The sequence below is a fragment of the Kluyveromyces marxianus genome, chromosome 1, assembly GCF_001417885.1.
Source record: "Kluyveromyces marxianus DMKU3-1042 DNA, complete genome, chromosome 1".
NCBI classification, from domain to species: Eukaryota; Fungi; Ascomycota; class Saccharomycetes; order Saccharomycetales; family Saccharomycetaceae; genus Kluyveromyces; species Kluyveromyces marxianus.
Window position 1 is genome coordinate 557200 of NC_036025.1, and position 18070 is coordinate 575269.

Below are 18070 nucleotides of genomic sequence, written 5' to 3' on the forward strand. Positions count from 1 at the left end.
TTTTTTCCTTCTTAACACTTTGATCTAATAGAATCAATTGTTTGGTATATTAAAATTTATAATATAGCCTTTAGAAGTAGAACTGCTAGATGCGGCTAATGTGATTGTAACAAGGATCAAACAGAAATAATATCAATACGATCCCCATACAATCGTAACTGTTAGACCGTTTAACTAGGCAACAGAATCATCAATATTGAAGATCCATCAATCTGGAGATGTCGGTCATCACGTGACGATATCGCTCTAGGAACTTCATCGTAAATTAGTTTGATCTTTCTATAAGGAGATACACGGTTACCAGCACACTATATGAAACAACAAGTAGAGGAACACATAAATAGTGTAACTGTGTACCTTCGAACCAACCATATCCTAAATTGCATGAGGGTGAGATGTCTGATCAAAAACCGGACTTTTTAAAGAGCCAGTTGTCAAAGGATAGTAATGTAGGGAATAAAGACCAAGAGAAATGGAAAAGATATGAAGCCCACGAAGGTATTGCATTTTGCATTGAGCTAACCTCATCGATGTATCTTCCCAGCGAAGATTTGAATGGTCAAATTCAATTAATGGAAATTCTAGATTCATTGAATGAACTGATGTCCGAATTGGTTATTGTAATGCCAAATACTGCGATTGGATGTTACTTCTACAATTGTGCACATCCAAAGGCTGAAAACAATGTCTATGAGTTGATACCTCTACGAGATGTAAATTTCCAGAATATGAAAAAGGTCAACGATCTTTTAGATGATATCAAAAGCAGTAGGTTAACTCTCGAAGAAGAAATACCAATAGCAGATAAAGCAAACCCTGCAGAGCTTTCTCCTGCATTGATAATGATTAGGGAAAAGTTTTTAGAACCAGTGGACGGACAAAAACAGTTGACTAATAAAAAAATATTCATATTTACTGATAATGATAAACCTTCTGAATTTCAAGATGTAGAAAGCCGTTCGAGATTAAGAAAGGTTATAGATGATCTTTATGACTATCACATAAATTTTGTAACCTTTTTCATTGGTTCAAAGGTTAAACCATTTGATGACACGACATTCGCAGATATCTTAAGGTGGGGATCAAAAGTTAATGACACTAAAAATTGGTTATATTCTCATGGTCCAAATACAAAACCCATAAATGCATCGACTATTAAGTCTAAGGTCAAAAGGACAAAGGAAATAAATAGAGTGAAATTTCGCTGTCCTTTAATATTAGACGAAAGAGCAGACTTTGTTGTTTCTGTTAGTGGATACACAATTATATCTCATGAGATTCCTGCATCGAAATACAAGCTTATATATGATAATGGTACGGTCAAACAAGAAGCGTACTCCCGTCGTGAATATCTTGATGCGGAAACTGGAGAAGTGGTACCAAATGACGAACTTGCAAAAACCTTTTCATTTGGAGATGAAATAATTGAGTTGTCTGAGGAAGAGAACTCACAAATTCAAAACATATACGGAAATTATGACTCATTTTTGAAGCTAATAGGATTTAGATCTACCGAGGAATGCTTATGTTTTTACAATAATATCGACGCACCATCACTCGTGGTTCCTAACGAAGAACAATATAAAGGTTCTATCAAAACACTAACATCTCTATATCGAACGTTGAAAAAGAAAGAAAAATCAGCGGTTATTTGGGGAAAGCTGCGGCCAAACTCTATGGCATCGATGTTTGTTTTAACTCCAAGTTCTAACGAAGACTTTAACCAAGCTTTCTACCTCTATCGTATACCATTTATAGATGAAGTCAGGAAACTACCTACTTTATCGAGCTATCCAGAACTACTAGAAAGTGATGATTATCAAGTACTCAGTAGAGTCACTGAAACGCTCGTGAACTTTTTCAATTTGAAAAATGGGTACAAGCCTTCTGATTACCACAGCCCAGCGCTTCAAAGACACTTCACGGTACTCAGAGAGTATCTTCTCCAGATTGAAAGTAAGGAAACTAAAGATCAAGATGAAGATGACGAAACTCTTCTGAAAGTCAAACAGATTCACGAAAGAATTGCTGCTTCTGCTCAATCAGATGATCCTAAACAGCAAAGACTAGTAAAGTATTTGAAACTATGGAATTCATATTACAATCGCTATAATAATTTGGAAATTGAATCAAAACCAAAACAGAATAAACGGAGTAAATTTAATATATAATATATAATAATATTCTATCCGTATGTTTTTACATGGCAATTCCTAATTTTGCAATCATGCACAAATGATCGCTAGGGTATTCACCTTCGTGTGGTTGACCATGTTCAGTCATTTCTTTACCTGGAGGTATTCTCAAGAGCTCAAGAACTTTAATACCATTGTTAAGTTCGAATTCTGAAAGATCATCAACTGTTACGCAGTTGGATCCATCCCAAGAAGTTACGAAAAAGATGTAGTCCAACAATCCTCTCCATGAGTGGGCCCAATTAGATATTTCAGGCTCATTACGTTCATTATCTAGACCTGAATTTTCTGGATGAACGTACTTATATGCAATAGAATACATTGAGATTGCTCTCATATCGAGCCCATTATGAAGATTTTTCATTTTCTCACATAGAGCAGCTTGCTCTGGAGTTGGATTAAAAGTATCTGGTACCGGTGTTTCTGGCTGGTTCTTACCAAACTTTTCAACATTTCCACCTTCCTCTTCCTCGCCTTCATCACCATCTCTGAGTTTTGAGAACGTATAGGATGTACTGCATTCAATGACGGTTTTGGCTCTTCCTTCGTATTTAACGGGTTTCGACGTTATTGATAAATATGGTGTATCAAAAGGTTGGGAGTTGAAGTCTCCACAAAAGAAAGATGGCCAATGAGAAAGGTCACCATCATTATTATTTTGCAGAATATTCACTCTGTTTTGGAATTCCTTCATTTTCTGCAGTATTACGTAGCACTGTCTTGTCCTCTCATATGTTCCAAATGGATGCCAAAACAAATGTGTTGTACCTACAAGGATACCACTAACGTTCGTTTCCGGGAACCTTTCCAACACTTTTTTACTGAATTTGAGTGCTAGAATTAAACCAATATTTTTAGTAGTGGTTCTTGGTTCTATATCACCTGTTGCTATTTTATCATGATCAATTAGCATTCGATCTGTCATCTCAAACATATCCTGTTTATAAGCTATCAAGACCCCATGGTTTTTACTAGGATTAAAGTGAAATTGAGACATATAACCGAGTTTTTCAAACTCATGTTTCCAGAAGGATTTATATTGCACCGTATCTATCTCTTGTAAACACAAAACATCTGAATTATAATACTTAAATTCGTTAAGTAAAACTTGCGACCTTTTAAACCATTTAACAGCATTACCACTAGTTGGGAACAATTTCCTTCTGATAAGAGCCTGAGCGAGACAATTATACGTCATGAAACTTATTGGGAACAGTTTTGAATCACCATCTAAACTTTCTGACCTAGGAATTTTTAACATTGGTCTCTTTATAAACCTTAAGTCCGGAGGAACATCTGGATCTATACCTTGAGCAATAAGTGCATCCCTTTTCGCTTGCTTTTCTGCCTGTCTTTTAGCACGCATTTCAGCAATATATTCTGGTGTAATGTCGACCTTGGGTTTACGCTTTTTGGACTTACCTTTCGTTTTGGACTTACCTTCGCTGTTAGCGTCATTCTCTTTGGCATGAGAAACATTGTTATCTAAAGACAAGTCATTTGTTGATGATATTAACTCTGTAACATCAGAGTTGGAAGGTTCAAGAGTATTATGTTCATCAATTGCCATTATTGGTTTTTGTGCCATCACTCTTGAGTATACCTTTTTTCTTTCCTTTCGAGCTTCTGTATTAGTTATAATAACTAAGTTAGCTCATGACGTTATGAACTCAAATTAATGATATTTTACCTTTATAGTAAAATAATTCAATGTAAATCAAATTTTCTAAGCATACCAATTAATCACCAAATAGAAGGCAGGATTGAATGATATGAAGATCGAATGATGGAAGAGAGATAGTATACAAACCTTGACTGTATATTCTTCTATATCACCGTAGAAATATTATGGCACGTGACTACATCACCTTCTACGTTTTGATAATATTGAAATTTTTTTAGAAAATGTAAAGCTCGCTCTGGAATACTAATAGGAATCATCAAGAGGTAACAGAAGATAACGTTTAATGGTCACTTAGCATAACTTTGTAGGATTCGTTGCTGGAAAATCATCAGTTTTAGGACCCCAAGGCAGCTATTGACAATAAGATACCTAGGGTGGTAATTTAAGGACCAATTTTCGTTAATTGTATCACGTCATATTATATAATATCATGGTTTTCTACAGAATTACATTGCGGAGATCGGTAATCGGAACTCCAAAAAAGACTAGAGCCGTTGTTGAGAGCTTAGGACTCAGAAAGAGAGGATCTATTGTATATCAACCTGCGATACCCTCTATAGCTGGTGCTGTTGCTCAAATCAAGGAACTTGTAAATGTCGAACTATCTGATAAACCTATAAGCAAGGCAGAACAACGTGAAATGAGGAAGTCCAACCCAGGTTTTACAGTCGAGAAAAGAGTATAAATCCAACTGCTAGATTAACTAGCTTATTTGGACTCCATTAAGGGATAATTTACCTATAATCGATTCTAGGATTTTTCATGTATATAGAAATTTAAGAGAAATATATATTATTCTTTTAAGAAAAAGGTATTTGAGAAAATATTTAGTCTTTTCCTTCCGTGTCCCTCTAGAAGACTCCTGTAACCTCCCTTGGAAGGACGTTCTTCATCTTATTTGAATACTGGTCATCTTCATAATCGCCGTCTTCGTCGTCATCGTCGAATGCAACAGAGAAAGAATCAACAATCCTGAAAATATCATTTTTATCCATAGCCTTTCCATCGAAACTGAGATCTGTACTATCGTTTGCAGAGAGAAATTGATTTTCTTGAGCCAGCAATTGATCAACTCTATTGTATAAACGCCTTGAAACAGGTTTTTGTGGCATGGTTTGCTGTGCATACATTCTTTGAGATATATATTCGTTTAGAACAACCGGTAGATTGCTTAAAGTGTCATAGGTATATTTGTCATCATTCATGATTTTTAAAGTTTCTGAACGGTCGTGATGCTTCCTCATAAGTCTGGTAATGGTTGATGATATAGTGATCGTTTTTTGGTTAGGTAATGGAGCTTCCAACTTGTAAACAGTCCTGCTTCCTTGTTGATTTTGGAACCCAACCTTTACATTTATTTTAGGGCATTCATAGTTAATGTTCTTACTTGGTGGCTCTGTAATACGATTCATTTGTTTCTGAAAGCTAGAATTATCTTTATTATCAAGCATGTTCTGACCCTCTCTCAATGGTGCATACGACGAACTGTGTTGCTTCACTGGTGATTGGGAACCAGGGGTTTTCCTAAATTTCGACCGTGCTCCCTTTGATTTATTCGAATTGTCAGAAAGCAATTGTGTAGTGTTGCGAATGCTTGAACGGTTCGAAAGTCTTCTTCCTTCTGTCATGCTTTCCTAGTATATTTCACAATCCGTTGATTGTTTAACAATTCCTTCTCAGGAAAAATGATCCAAAAAATTGAGCGTACGTACCAGTTTACCCTGGCAATGGTTCTCGGAATGTAGTCCATTTCAGATCGGTGTTGTGTATATATATTTCCTATAAACAGTTAAAGTATTTGCATATTTCTTTTATGCATTGAAAAAGGTAAACAAAAAACTATCAAGTATTGACAATTTCCTAAAAAGTACAAAAACATGAAAATGATTATATAATCAATAGAGCATACGCCGAGTAAAGGAAAAATACAGCAGATGACTTTTCAGAATTAACCATATCTGGTGACAAGAAACAGACTAGATTGTCTATTATTATAATTATTATTATTAATATTATTATTTACAAGCTCGCTTTATACAGAATATGCAATTTACTTCAGGTTCTTTTTCATTATTTTTATAATTTAGTTGCTTGAGAGGTTAGCCTCTTTGTTTTAGACTTTGGGGTTAATTCAAATTCTAAATTGCCGTCTAAACACTCAATTCGTGAGATGCGGCAAGCAGAAACAGTATCTCCAACTAAAAGAGGTTTCTGATTGAGATTTAGTTTCAATTTTCCTGTAGCAAATGATTTATCTTTAATTACGCAGCGCACATACCCATCCTCTGGCAAATGTGTTACACGAATAGACCAGAAGTTCTTTGAAGGATCCTTTATAGTGTCTTTCAAATACTTAAGGGTCCAAAATGACTGTGCTTTGTGGCTGGCATTTTTTAAAGTGACATCCCGTGTCATAATATGCCATGCCATTCCATCAAGGTCAGATTGGCTGTAGAATAAAGGAAGATTTCTCAAATGCCTATGCAGCTGGATGTGATTGATCATATCCGGGAATCTTCTTAATGGCGAGGTCACAGTAAGATATTGCTGCGACCCTATCATTGAATGAGGAATGGAAGTACTTGAATAGAAACTGTTGGTCATGAAATTGGCGATTTTTGTTATATCCGCCTGTGAGAAAATCTCATTATTTTTAGTCTTGGTTTCCATCCATTCATACAAAGAAGCTGCCTCATCGACTAAATTCAATTTTCTGTATGCACGGAAAATGCCTGGTATTTTAGCTTCCTTGAAATACGAGGCAGCAATTGTATTTGCAAGTATCATTAGCTCGGAAACAAGGATAGTTGACTTCGATTCTTTTTGATCCTCGAAGGAAACGACAGTTAAATCAGAATTGTCATCAGTAGTCAATCTAACAAGTCCATTGGAAGAATTTTCGAAAACCACAGCACCCCCTTCTTGAATTCTCTTTTTTCTTAGCGCTTTAGCGATTTTGAATAACGAAAATAGGTCTTGTTGTTCTTGCGATTGCACCGATTCAGATTTTTTGCCTAATACCGAATCCACTTTATCATATGTTGTTCTTTTCGATTTGTGCACTATAGATAGCTCAATTTTTAGACTATCATTTAAGAGCCTAATATTACCATTCTGTGATAGCTCACATTCGATTGAAAATGTCATTGCTCTGGTTGGCTTACCAAATGCACCTAAATCAGATTTTCTTGCGAATGACACTGGTAACATAGGAAATACTTTATCCGGTAAGTATGTTGTAAATGCTCTTTGGTATGCAATATCTAAGACCGGAGACTGAGAAGTTATATTTGTATCCATTGACTCAGGAAATAGAGATGCAGGGTCTGCAACGTGGATATACAGTCTGTATTTCGAGGCGCCTAATTTGGTTATTGATACTGCATCATCAATTTCATGTGCCTCCGGACTGTCAATACAATAACACACGAGATTTTCATATTCAATTCTATTATTTTCCTGTGACTGAAAGTTTGGTGGGACAGTCAAATCATATATCTTTTGTTCAAGTTTTACTCGTTCATTATTATTAGGTAATTGCAACTCTTGATTGACCAAAAGAGGATTTGGTGGTTCAGCTGGATTAATCTGCTTTAATAAGTCAAAACAAGAATCACGACTCACGTTGTGATCCTTATACTTATCGAGTTTTCTAAACAATGAAGCTATTAAGCTGGTAATAGTCTCATTATACTGTAAGTTCCCAGCAGCATAGTCCCTTAATAACGGTATGATATAAGGGAACTTTTCGTTTATCAAGGCCAGGTTATTACTGTTTATTAGTTCAGCAATCTTTGAAATCCGTTTCCCATCAAATTGCCTCAATTTGTGAATGGTGTTATGATAGTGAAGATATTGAGAGCCTAAGGGAAGAATAGTTACCGCGCTCGGGAAGAACAAACCTTTGTGGACTGTTACTTCTCCCCACATTTGTGTTCCCTGTTGGTGTAATATAGCCCAATAAACTGCAAGGAACAAAGAACAATCTACACTTTGGGGTATATTGGAGGTCAATTTGAAATGTGAATCCGCTAAAGAGTAAAGGGACTTACTGTCGAGGCCAGATTTGTGCAAAGCTTTAGACACTGCCTTATCAATATCTTGACTCAAGTCTAGATGTGTACAGAGTTCCACAAGCTTTAAGAAAGGTATTTGCCATGAACCTATACCAGATTGTAGATAGCGATGCAATAACTCCAATTTTTTCTTGACTACAGGGAGCTGTTCGTTGGCTTTGTTTGATATGCTAAATGTGATATTGGAAATCAACATTCTGCGAGCCAGCGTTGGGATAATGAATGTGATATCTTTATCATTTTTTGTAGTCCCTATGGGTGTGTATCCATGTTGTGTTTCTCTTTGTAATAGATTTAAATTTGAAGTCTTGAAGATATTCGGAAATCTTACCACCACATGCTCTTTCCGTGCATATTTTATAGTTCCATCAGCCTTGGCAAAAGTAAAGCGTCCGTCCATTGATTCAGATGGGGTCCCCACGCATACCACCAACTCAAACGGTCTGTTTTTAATAACACACAAATCTCCACACATCAAGGTCGATGATAAGATGGAAGATGGCTTGATATGAAATGAAATCTTTGAAGGATCTATCTGGTCCGCTTTATTCTCTTTCTGCTCGATTTGATAGCTACCCTTTGCAAGCCATTTAATTGATTCCTGAAATAAAACAGTTGAAGGGATATCTGATTGCATTAAAGATAAGGGTTTCTGATAATTATGGCCATCCTGCTTAGCATTCACATCCTCCGTTTTTTTGTACCATTCGAGCGAAGGTTGAATGATTCTCTTGCTGAATCTCAAGTTCGAGTCTTCCTTAATACGTTGGAACGGTTTGACTTCCACTTCTGGTAAGATATCCTTATCCTGGGAAAAGAGCACCACTTCATCTTCCTGCGATTGCGTCTCCTCTGGTGCGATTGGTGGTGGATTTGGTTCCTGTTGCGCACGACGAACTACCACACTTCGGTGGAAAAGCCTACGCTGAACTGCAAGAACAGTCACCAGAGAGGGTCTCAGTAGGTATACCTGAGACATTTTGGTTTATATCACTGGTCTGGTGAACTTTCTATCCTCTTGTTTTTACTTCCGTTATGACGCTGTTACGTTTCACCGATGCGATGAGATGAGATGAGCTTCGATACCATGCCATTCCATATGCCATGCCATGTACGCTTTTTCACTTATGTGTGTGTACATCCGCATCGTTTTTCTTTTTTCTTCTTCTTGACTTCCGGGTAGAAAATTAAATGTGCGGGTAATGAAACTAAGCCACGTGATCCGTAATTTTCTATTTTCTATTTTCTATTTTCATTTTTTTTTTTTTTTTTTTTATTTTTTTCCCCCCTCTGGGCTGCCCCCCTTCACCCATCGTCCAATCAATTGTTCGCTTTCTACGTATGGAGTGCTGACATCCTCAAACATCGCACCGTGACATCTACAAGGCCCGGCTCCAACACTAACCCAGCCATAAAACAATGAACCATCTTACCGAAACACCATGTTATCTTAAGCACACCCAAGTGTATGCCAATGAGGCAAGAACGTCCGCGTCTGCCTTACGAAAAACGCATAAAGAGGTGCGGGGTACAGTGCGACATATTTTTACGTAACCATTCAAAAGTCCGTACAGATACACCAAAACATATAAAAAAAAAAACAACAAAAACATAACAAAACAACCAAAAAAAAAAAAAAAAAGCGAGAACAATAAAACCGATAATAGGAGACACCACCACTCCTCGGGGCTGCATTACTCTATTTCTCTATCCTAACGATCGTTAGCACATTCCGTGGGGCATTGGAAATTTCTCTGTGTCAGCGATCCAGCCAGCCCCTCGTTCTCCTCGCTGTGTCACTCACTTCCTCACTCTTGTACCTAACTTGTATTTTTCTTACCCCACTACACCCATACCTCACCATACGGAGCCGGAGTTCGGCGGAGACAACCGTTGATCCACACAGACAACGAAACATAGCACAGCCAAACAAACAGGCCAAAGAGCCCATATAATTTCATTCTTCTCCTTGTATTTATCCGAGCACTAGCTCAATCGCGACTCCCTTGTTCAAGCGATTTTAAAATTACCTCTCACCTTTCTCACTTTGTGTTTCGTGTGGCTCTAGCGCTGCATATTACGCTCGGTATTTTGTATGTATGTTTGGGATATCTTATTTAATGCCGTACTGATAGGTCCAATCACGACTCGGATATTACTACGTCGTTTTTTGTGCGTTCCATAAAAAGACAACGAAAAATTGGGAAAAAAACAAAAAACAAAAAAAAAAAAAAACGTACTTCATGAACAAATAGTATACCGAATTCGCATCGCTTTAGATTTTTCCAAATTTTAATTTTTCGACATTTTTTTTCGATTTAATTAATATATATTATATAACAACTAAAGATACCAAGACGATAGTTTGATTGCATTTAATGAAGGAGTAGTTTCTTAGTTTGCGAGTGATTTTACGGAATTTTTTGTGTATTTTTGGATTGTAGATTCTCCAGTTAAGTAATTAATCGCTGGTTGGCTTACTCATTGCTAGCATTTGACACCAACTGGAAGTTTTTTTTTTGTCTATCGTCTATATTATTTCCTTTTATTCGGATCTTCTATAACCGGAAAAAATAAAGCGAGTAATAATATCAATATTCATCAGCAATGCTATCATTTTCTCAGACTAGAAATCTAGCTGTCCGCAGATTGGGATCCCTAGGGGTTGCCGCTCGTTATGCCTCCACAGCAACTGTGAAGCCTTCTCATGACAGCGATGTTCCAAGTGGATCTTCTTCTTTCACTACCACCAAGGTTATCGAGAACCACACTGACAACAAGCCAAATGTTGTGATTTTGGGTTCTGGTTGGGGTGCTATTTCCTTCTTGCAACACATTGATGCCAAGAAGTACAATGTTTCCATTGTTTCTCCAAGAAACTACTTCCTTTTCACTCCATTGTTGCCATCTACCCCAGTCGGTACTGTGGACGAAAAGTCCATTATCGAGCCTGTTGTTAGCTTCGCTATGAAGAAGAAGGGTAACGTTTCTTACTATGAAGCCGAGGCTACCTCCATCAACCCTGACAGAAACACTGTTACCATCAAGTCTGTCTCTACCGTTTCTCAATTGTACCAACCAGAGAAGCATTTGGGTTTGACTCAAGAAGACACAGCTGAAATCAAGTACGACTATCTGTTGACCGCTGTTGGTGCTGAACCAAACACCTTTGGTATCCCAGGTGTCGAAGAGTACGGTAACTTCTTGAAGGAAATTCCTCACTCTTTGCAAATCAGAAAGAGATTCTTGTCTAACATCGAAAAGGCTAACTTGTTGCCAAAGGGTGACCCAGAAAGAAAGAGATTGCTGACGATTGTTGTTGTCGGTGGTGGTCCAACCGGTGTTGAAACCGCTGGTGAATTGCAAGATTACGTCGACCAAGACTTGAAGAGATTCATGCCTTCCATCGCCGAAGAAGTGCAAATCCACTTGGTCGAAGCCTTGCCAAATGTCTTGAACATGTTCGAAAAGAAGTTGACCTCTTACGCTCAAGACGTTTTGTCCAAGACTAACATCAACTTGATGCTAAGAACTGCCGTCGGCAAGGTCGAAAAGGACCACTTGATTGCTAAGACCAAGGATGCCGAAGGTAACGTCACTGAAAAGACTGTTCCATACGGTACTTTGATTTGGGCTACTGGTAACAAGGCTAGACCAATCATCACTGACTTGTTCAAGAAGATCCCAGAACAAAACGCTTCTACCAGAGCTTTGAACGTTGACGAACACTTGTTGGTCAAGGGTACCAACAACATCTTTGCTATTGGTGACAACGCTTTCGCTGGTCTGCCTCCAACTGCTCAAGTTGCTCACCAACAAGCCGAATACTTGGCTAAGGTCTTCGACAAGATGTCCAAGATCCCTGGCTTCCAACAAGAATTGGCTACTAGAAAGGAAAAGATCGACCTTCTATTCGAAGAAAACGGATTCAAGACCTTCAAGTATGTCCACTTGGGTGCTTTGGCTTACTTGGGTGCTGAAAAGGCAATTGCCAACATTACTTACGGTAAGCGTTCCTTCTACACCGGTGGTGGTTTGATCACCTTCTACATCTGGAGAGTCCTATACGTTAGTATGATCTTGTCTGCTAGATCCAGATTCAAGGTTATCTCCGACTGGTTGAAGTTGGCCTTCTTCAAGAGAGACTGTTTCAAGGAATTGTAAGTGTTGAATCATCAAGAACATTGAAATTTTCTTTTTTAAAACTCAACTTTGAACACTTTTAAACATTTCCTAGTTCCGACTTTCAAAATTGTTTCTCTATTACGACTGTAATGACTATTTAACCATTATAAGGATTACAAATCTTAATGGAAACTAATGCCTATATTCATTATTCCTACTAAAATTTTTATGTCTATTTTTTTTGTTCCATATGCTCCTTTAAAACATTATGTATAAGGAGACATCTGTAAATATATCGAAACAGCCGGATGCTTAATTGTAGATCTGACATAAATCTACTGGCGTCTCATTTTACCGAGATGGTGAAAGAAGAAATGGAAGAGAAAAAAATAAAAATAAAATGAAGTACGAGCCAAGATATATTATGTATTTATGTAGTACTGCCGATGTTTCTTATATGCAGATCAGAAAATAAAGTAAACCTCACAAATATTCTTATAAAACCGCCTTCAATTAAATTCTCCAAAGGAAGTTTATCTCTACTATTACTGGAAATATGTTTGAGCCTGGTGAAGATTTTGCAAAACAAATTCTTTAGGGTAATTGTTATTGTTTAGTACTATGAAACACATCATGTTCGATGATAACTCGGTAACATATATCAAATCGCTTAGCACCAAGGTATTGAAAGAACTCTTTAATTTCGTAGTACTATGCTTGAAGTTTTTCATTATATTGGATATTTTCTCAAACCTCTTCGGATCCAACAGCTCGCCTGTTGTGGTATTACTCGATGATATCACTAGGAATGTAGTCTTTTCAAAGAGTACAATCTCCTTGGCATCCATTAGTTCTTTCAATCTTTTAAGATTGTTATTGTATATATTCATATTTGGAATCAAAGAGCAGACTATCTGGGACCATGCCTTATAGAGACTCTCATCCCAAATAGATGTAGGAAATCCGATTAAATCGTTAAACCCATATTCTGCTGAAGCCTGCTTCAATTTCTTCATCATAATCTCGAATAACTCAGTCCGCTTATCTAATTGAACAAGATCCATTTTATGAACTAAAACAAAAATCTTGGCATCCGGAGAGTACTTCTTAAGTTGTTTTAGTGCTCTTGTAAATATATCAACATCTTTGAGTACATCTTTAGACTCTACATCAAAAACGTGAATTAACACTTGCACCATCTGAAAGATGTGATCTTTTTGCTGAGTAAAATAATTTTCCATAAAGACATCTTGACCACCACAATCCCAAAGGTTCAATGTCATATTACCCAAAAACCGTAGATGAGAGTGTTCCACATCAATTGTAGCTCCTAATCTTCTTGTATCAAACGCACTGTAGTTGCTAAATATAATGGACCGCATCGATGATTTACCGGACCCAGAACGGCCCATCAACAAGAGCTTTTTCCTATTGTTGGATGACATTGTGAAGTTCTTGTCTCAGACTCTTTCCCAATTGACTTCCTGTACAGTCAACGATGATGATACTCTGATTTTTTCTTTATCTTCTCAATTCGAATAGTTGTGTGTGTTGCCAAGTTTTTGTTTTAATGCTATATTTTCTATACAAATGGACCTTTAATGTTATCAATAAAAAAAATAAAATGTAATACTAGTTAGTTATCATTTAAAACAGTACTGGATATCAGAATTGATTAATCAAGTACCGCTCTTAAAGAGCAACAATATCCTAGCTTAATGTTCTGAATTCAACATATACTAGCTACTAATTAAAAAAATGCAAAGACTACTATGCCTTAGTGCTTTGGGAAATCCGGAGCCTATGTATGAAAACACTAGACACAATGCTGGCATGATAATGCTACGAATGATTAAAAACGAATTATGCAGGAACTTACCTTTGAAACAATCCACAGTTTCACCACATATCGAGTATTGCCACGACCCTAAACTCAATCTTGTAATGCTTTTCAATAGAACCCAATATATGAATTTATCCGGCCATGCCTTCATTCCGGCATGGAGAAAATTGCCTCACGACACATTTCATGTAGTATTACATGATGAGTTAAACATTCCTACTGGTAAGGTACAGTTCAGAAAACCAGGAACAAGTTTTAGGGGGCATAACGGACTGCGAGACATCATTAAAATGAAGGGCAATGATGATTTTCATAAATTGGGAATCGGTATCGATAGACCAAATTCAAAGGATCCGAAAGTAGTTGCTGACTATGTACTATCAAAGTTCACACATCAAGAAATCTTGCAATTAGAACTGGAGGCCTTTCCTCGCTCCTTAGAGCACATAAGGAAGTTACTTCCGTGAAATTATAAACACCTGATAAAAACATGTATATATTATATTTTGTCTCTAGTATGAAGAAGGAGTTCTGTAGTTAGTTTTACTTGCCAAAACGAAGAACGCCATGTCCAAAGTTAAAGTGAGGTAAAAAACAACAAGAACTAGTGCACGATACTTCTACACTTGATATGTAGAATATTTCATTTCCCTTTATCATAATTCCAGGCAACATGGCCGAGCGGTCAAGGCGAAAGATTAGAAATCTTTTGGGCTCTGCCCGCGCAGGTTCGAGTCCTGCTGTTGTCGTTATTTTTTTTTGAACTCCAACTTTCAATTTTTTTCTTTTTCTGTAATTCTAGCTCAAGCTGTATCTAAGAGGATAATAGTACGTGTTAAGCGACAGTGACAGTAGTAGTGAATAGTCTAACGGACCTTTCCAAAAAATATCAGATGTTATTATAATATACATTTACCTAATCAATTTATGACAGCCTATACTATTTAGTAACGTTCCTTTAGTCTTGATGCAACAGTACGTAGGTTACCGTAAACCTTACCTGGTGGAGAACCCAAAATTAGAGATACTACGGACTCTCTTGCCATTCTAATATGTGTGAAGCCACCTAGAATATGTATCTTAGAATCAGCCAATACAATTCTAGTTCTGGTAGCATTTTCAATAGCAAACTTTGTCTTACCATCTTTACCTGCTATACGACCAATAGCTCTAGAGAGATGGTCACCTTGAAGAGTTTTAACATCCTTGATCTCAAAAGTCTCAATATATAAATCGTCCAATCTCAATAGAGCAATGGAATCATCCAAATCAAACCCAAGTGTGAAGGCCTTAATGAAATCAGCACCTTTTTGTAGAGCACCTGGATCTGTAGTATGTTTAGGATGTGTTCTCAATTCTACTGACTTTGTTTTCAAATTCATTCTTACTTGCAACTTAAGGTGGTCAACTAATGGAGGATAAATCTTAGCCCAGTTGTTCTTCAATGGAGTCATTCTGTGAGGTGGAACAGGGACCTTTCTACTTTCCAACTTCACCTTGGTTTGGCCAGAGTTTGCAGCACTAGTAAATCTAGGCTTTCCCTCCGCATCAAGAACGACACCGGCGTCCTCCTTCTTCTGCTTCTTCTTATCTTCGTTTTCTTCATCATCCAAGACAGCATCACCATCCTGGTCTATTAAAACATCATCGTCATCGTCTTCTTCAATTGGTTGTGTGTTGTCTGTACCAACAATACGAGATGCGGTTGGAGTAGCAGAGGTTCTTTCCACTGTTTGCTCGTCCTTTTTCACAGCAGTAGGAGCGACCATATTTTATATTCCGATTGTAACGATATTCCTTCTCACTTCTGCGTTCTAGTCTCCTGAACTTAAAACACTTTATTTAAATGCTTGCAAGCTAAGCTTCTTCTTTATCTCATCTCATCTCATCTCATCTCATCTCATCTCATCGCTAATTGTTATTGTAATAAAATTTTCTAAACTTTCCCAGAGATGAGCTAAGGGTAATAAAAAAGAAACAAGAACACGTGACCATATTTCTGTAACAATAAAGAAACAAACGACGAGATTAGTCCTTTGACCTTCTAATCCGGGGGTTGAACCTGGGAATGCAATTGTATACACTGGAGAAAAGTATTCGCAGTTCACTGAGGGCCCCTGCAACTATCTCCCCGATGTTTTCTCTCTAAACGATATTTCTTAGGTGCGCACCGTCCTTTTTAGAGAATGAAAAATTACTTAATCTTTCAGGTCCGGCAATACAGTTAGTTATATAAAAGCAAGAAACGACTCATTGGAAAAGTACCACTTGAAGCTAAGACATAGTACTTAAAGCTCTTTTTATCTCGTGCACAAACTACATTGCTTATATTGGTGAAACTTTCTATTGTACACTAAACAACAGTAATGCTACCCATTCTTAGTCGTATAACGGCACGACGCTTTGCTATGCGAGCGCATTCAAAGGTTAAAATACCAACTCCGATGCAAGTACGAGTACAACCATTGGGATATTCATCGAACCGTTTCCTACGGAATTATTCTACCGAGAAACACGATATGGAAGAATTTAATAAGAGTACTGATTACTTGCACATACAGAACATTTTGTTACAGAAGGAGAAAGAACTTCTTACCAAGCATACTATGTTGAAGGAAGCTACTGGATTTTACGATAGGTTTAAAATTAACACGAAGTGGTTCTTGATCAGAGGCAATAGACCTTTCAGCTTTGATGAAATTTCAACTATATTTTCATGGCTAATTATATCACAAATTATATGGATCGTTTTAGGGACAACGACATTTGTTTCTCTTGTGTTGTTTACGTTTAATACGGTCTTCGCTAAGGAAATTGTGGGTAAGATGGTTGGTAAAACTTTGAATAAGTATATTGATGGATGTGATGTGGAATTTCAGGATGCCTTAGTACCTGAATGGAAAAAAGGCTGCATCAGTTTCCGTAGTGTGAATGTTAGAACGACACCCGATGGAGTATCTGATGCATCTGGTGAACATCTAGCATTTGATTTAACATTCAATCAAATGGACATAACTTTGTCTGTAACCAAATGGCTAACGGGCCATGGTCTCATAAATGAGTTGACTGTCTTGGGGATGCACGGTGACGTGGTTTTAAATGAAATGAATGAACAGAGATTACAGGATTGGTTCACTAATCCAAAATACCACTTAGGAAGAGTTAAGGTTTGTGATAGTTGTATTAATTTGAGAGACGGTGGACAAGATTATCGCATTTCTATCTACAATATGGATCTAAATCGTCTCCGGCTTGAATGGTGTGTGGCAGATTTCTTCAATGCTAATGTCGTCACTGGTGCCATCAACCACTCCTTGTTTACCATACACAAAAGACAACATAAACTGGCTTATTTACAAGACTTAGAGAAAGATCTCAGTCCCTGGAAGAGAATAACTCGTTTGCGCTTGGATAGAATCTCAGTGAAGGATTTGGGTTTAGATAAATCGAAAGCGTTTAACTGGATAGAAGATGGTTCTGTAGAAGTCATAGCTGATCTAATGTTACCGAACGTCAATGATATCGAAGAGATGGATGATGAAAACAGTAACAAATATTTGGTGATGGATTTGAAATTCAAACTTAAGGACTTGAAGGCTAAACTACCAGATACAGAACCAACATTGTCCAACGGAGAAACCGTCATTTCATTTGATGAATTGAAGCCAATAGTGGATTATATTAATAACCAAAGAGTGATATTTGGATCTGTTTCAACAGCGGAAAATGTTGATCCAGATTGGAATAATATTGCTCCTATCTCAATTAAAAGACAAAAATCTTATCCAGATACTACCGTTATCCCCACCACAATTAACTGGCCCGATGGAGAAGATTCTGTTCAAGTTAACAAAGAAATCATAAAGTACCATGACCAACCTACAAATAAATCAAATGAATTAGTGTTAAAATGTAGAATCGTGAAGAACATTAACGAACTCCACAATGTTGCATTATTTAGAGAAAGCGGAGTTTATGATGTTTTGGCCATGGAGCTTTGTGTTGATTTAATGAAAATAGTGGAAGAATGGGAGTTTAAGAAGAGAAATAACTGGATGAAGCTATGGGGCTCGACCTTAGCTTCCCAGCTGGTTGTTTTCGGGCTTGGGGCTATGGTATAGTCTCCAATAATCATGACGTGACGAAT

The 18070-nt window shown here is 37.3% G+C and overlaps 10 protein-coding genes and 1 non-coding gene across 11 annotated transcripts; 6 read left to right on the forward strand and 5 right to left on the reverse strand.

The window, feature by feature from the left end:
• Positions 1-395: 395 nt before the first annotated feature.
• On the forward strand, positions 396-2171 carry YKU70 (ATP-dependent DNA helicase YKU70; the record flags this gene model as incomplete). The annotated part of the gene is made up of 1 exon (XM_022819607.1): positions 396-2171. One exon carries the CDS (start codon positions 396-398, stop codon positions 2169-2171), a length of 1776 nt encoding a protein of 591 aa, XP_022673802.1.
• A 28-nt stretch (positions 2172-2199) lies between these two features.
• Positions 2200-3783, reverse strand: NGL2 (RNA exonuclease; the record flags this gene model as incomplete). The annotated part of the gene is made up of 1 exon (XM_022819618.1): positions 2200-3783. One exon carries the CDS (start codon positions 3781-3783, stop codon positions 2200-2202), a length of 1584 nt encoding a protein of 527 aa, XP_022673803.1.
• A 526-nt stretch (positions 3784-4309) lies between these two features.
• MRPL33 (mitochondrial 54S ribosomal protein uL30m) lies at positions 4310-4564 on the forward strand (the record flags this gene model as incomplete). The annotated part of the gene is made up of 1 exon (XM_022819629.1): positions 4310-4564. One exon carries the CDS (start codon positions 4310-4312, stop codon positions 4562-4564), a length of 255 nt encoding a protein of 84 aa, XP_022673804.1.
• A 166-nt stretch (positions 4565-4730) lies between these two features.
• KLMA_10277 (uncharacterized protein) lies at positions 4731-5507 on the reverse strand (the record flags this gene model as incomplete). The annotated part of the gene is made up of 1 exon (XM_022819640.1): positions 4731-5507. The coding sequence occupies one exon, from the start codon at positions 5505-5507 to the stop codon at positions 4731-4733; it is 777 nt and encodes a 258-aa protein (XP_022673805.1).
• Positions 5508-5955: 448 nt separating this feature from the next.
• DSS1 (exoribonuclease II) lies at positions 5956-8934 on the reverse strand (the record flags this gene model as incomplete). Its single annotated transcript, XM_022819651.1, has 1 exon — positions 5956-8934. The coding sequence occupies one exon, from the start codon at positions 8932-8934 to the stop codon at positions 5956-5958; it is 2979 nt and encodes a 992-aa protein (XP_022673806.1).
• A 1628-nt stretch (positions 8935-10562) lies between these two features.
• NDI1 (NADH-ubiquinone reductase (H(+)-translocating) NDI1) lies at positions 10563-12119 on the forward strand (the record flags this gene model as incomplete). The annotated part of the gene is made up of 1 exon (XM_022819662.1): positions 10563-12119. One exon carries the CDS (start codon positions 10563-10565, stop codon positions 12117-12119), a length of 1557 nt encoding a protein of 518 aa, XP_022673807.1.
• Positions 12120-12625: 506 nt separating this feature from the next.
• On the reverse strand, positions 12626-13462 carry GTR1 (Rag GTPase GTR1; the record flags this gene model as incomplete). The annotated part of the gene is made up of 1 exon (XM_022819673.1): positions 12626-13462. The coding sequence occupies one exon, from the start codon at positions 13460-13462 to the stop codon at positions 12626-12628; it is 837 nt and encodes a 278-aa protein (XP_022673808.1).
• A 376-nt stretch (positions 13463-13838) lies between these two features.
• On the forward strand, positions 13839-14390 carry PTH1 (aminoacyl-tRNA hydrolase; the record flags this gene model as incomplete). The annotated part of the gene is made up of 1 exon (XM_022819684.1): positions 13839-14390. The coding sequence occupies one exon, from the start codon at positions 13839-13841 to the stop codon at positions 14388-14390; it is 552 nt and encodes a 183-aa protein (XP_022673809.1).
• Positions 14391-14590: 200 nt separating this feature from the next.
• Positions 14591-14672, forward strand: KLMA_R104. The gene has a single exon. It is a non-coding gene; the product is annotated as a tRNA-Ser (tRNA).
• Positions 14673-14867: 195 nt separating this feature from the next.
• Positions 14868-15692, reverse strand: PNO1 (Pno1p; the record flags this gene model as incomplete). The annotated part of the gene is made up of 1 exon (XM_022819696.1): positions 14868-15692. The coding sequence occupies one exon, from the start codon at positions 15690-15692 to the stop codon at positions 14868-14870; it is 825 nt and encodes a 274-aa protein (XP_022673810.1).
• Positions 15693-16289: 597 nt separating this feature from the next.
• On the forward strand, positions 16290-18044 carry MDM32 (Mdm32p; the record flags this gene model as incomplete). Its single annotated transcript, XM_022819707.1, has 1 exon — positions 16290-18044. The coding sequence occupies one exon, from the start codon at positions 16290-16292 to the stop codon at positions 18042-18044; it is 1755 nt and encodes a 584-aa protein (XP_022673811.1).
• Positions 18045-18070: the final 26 nt, after the last annotated feature.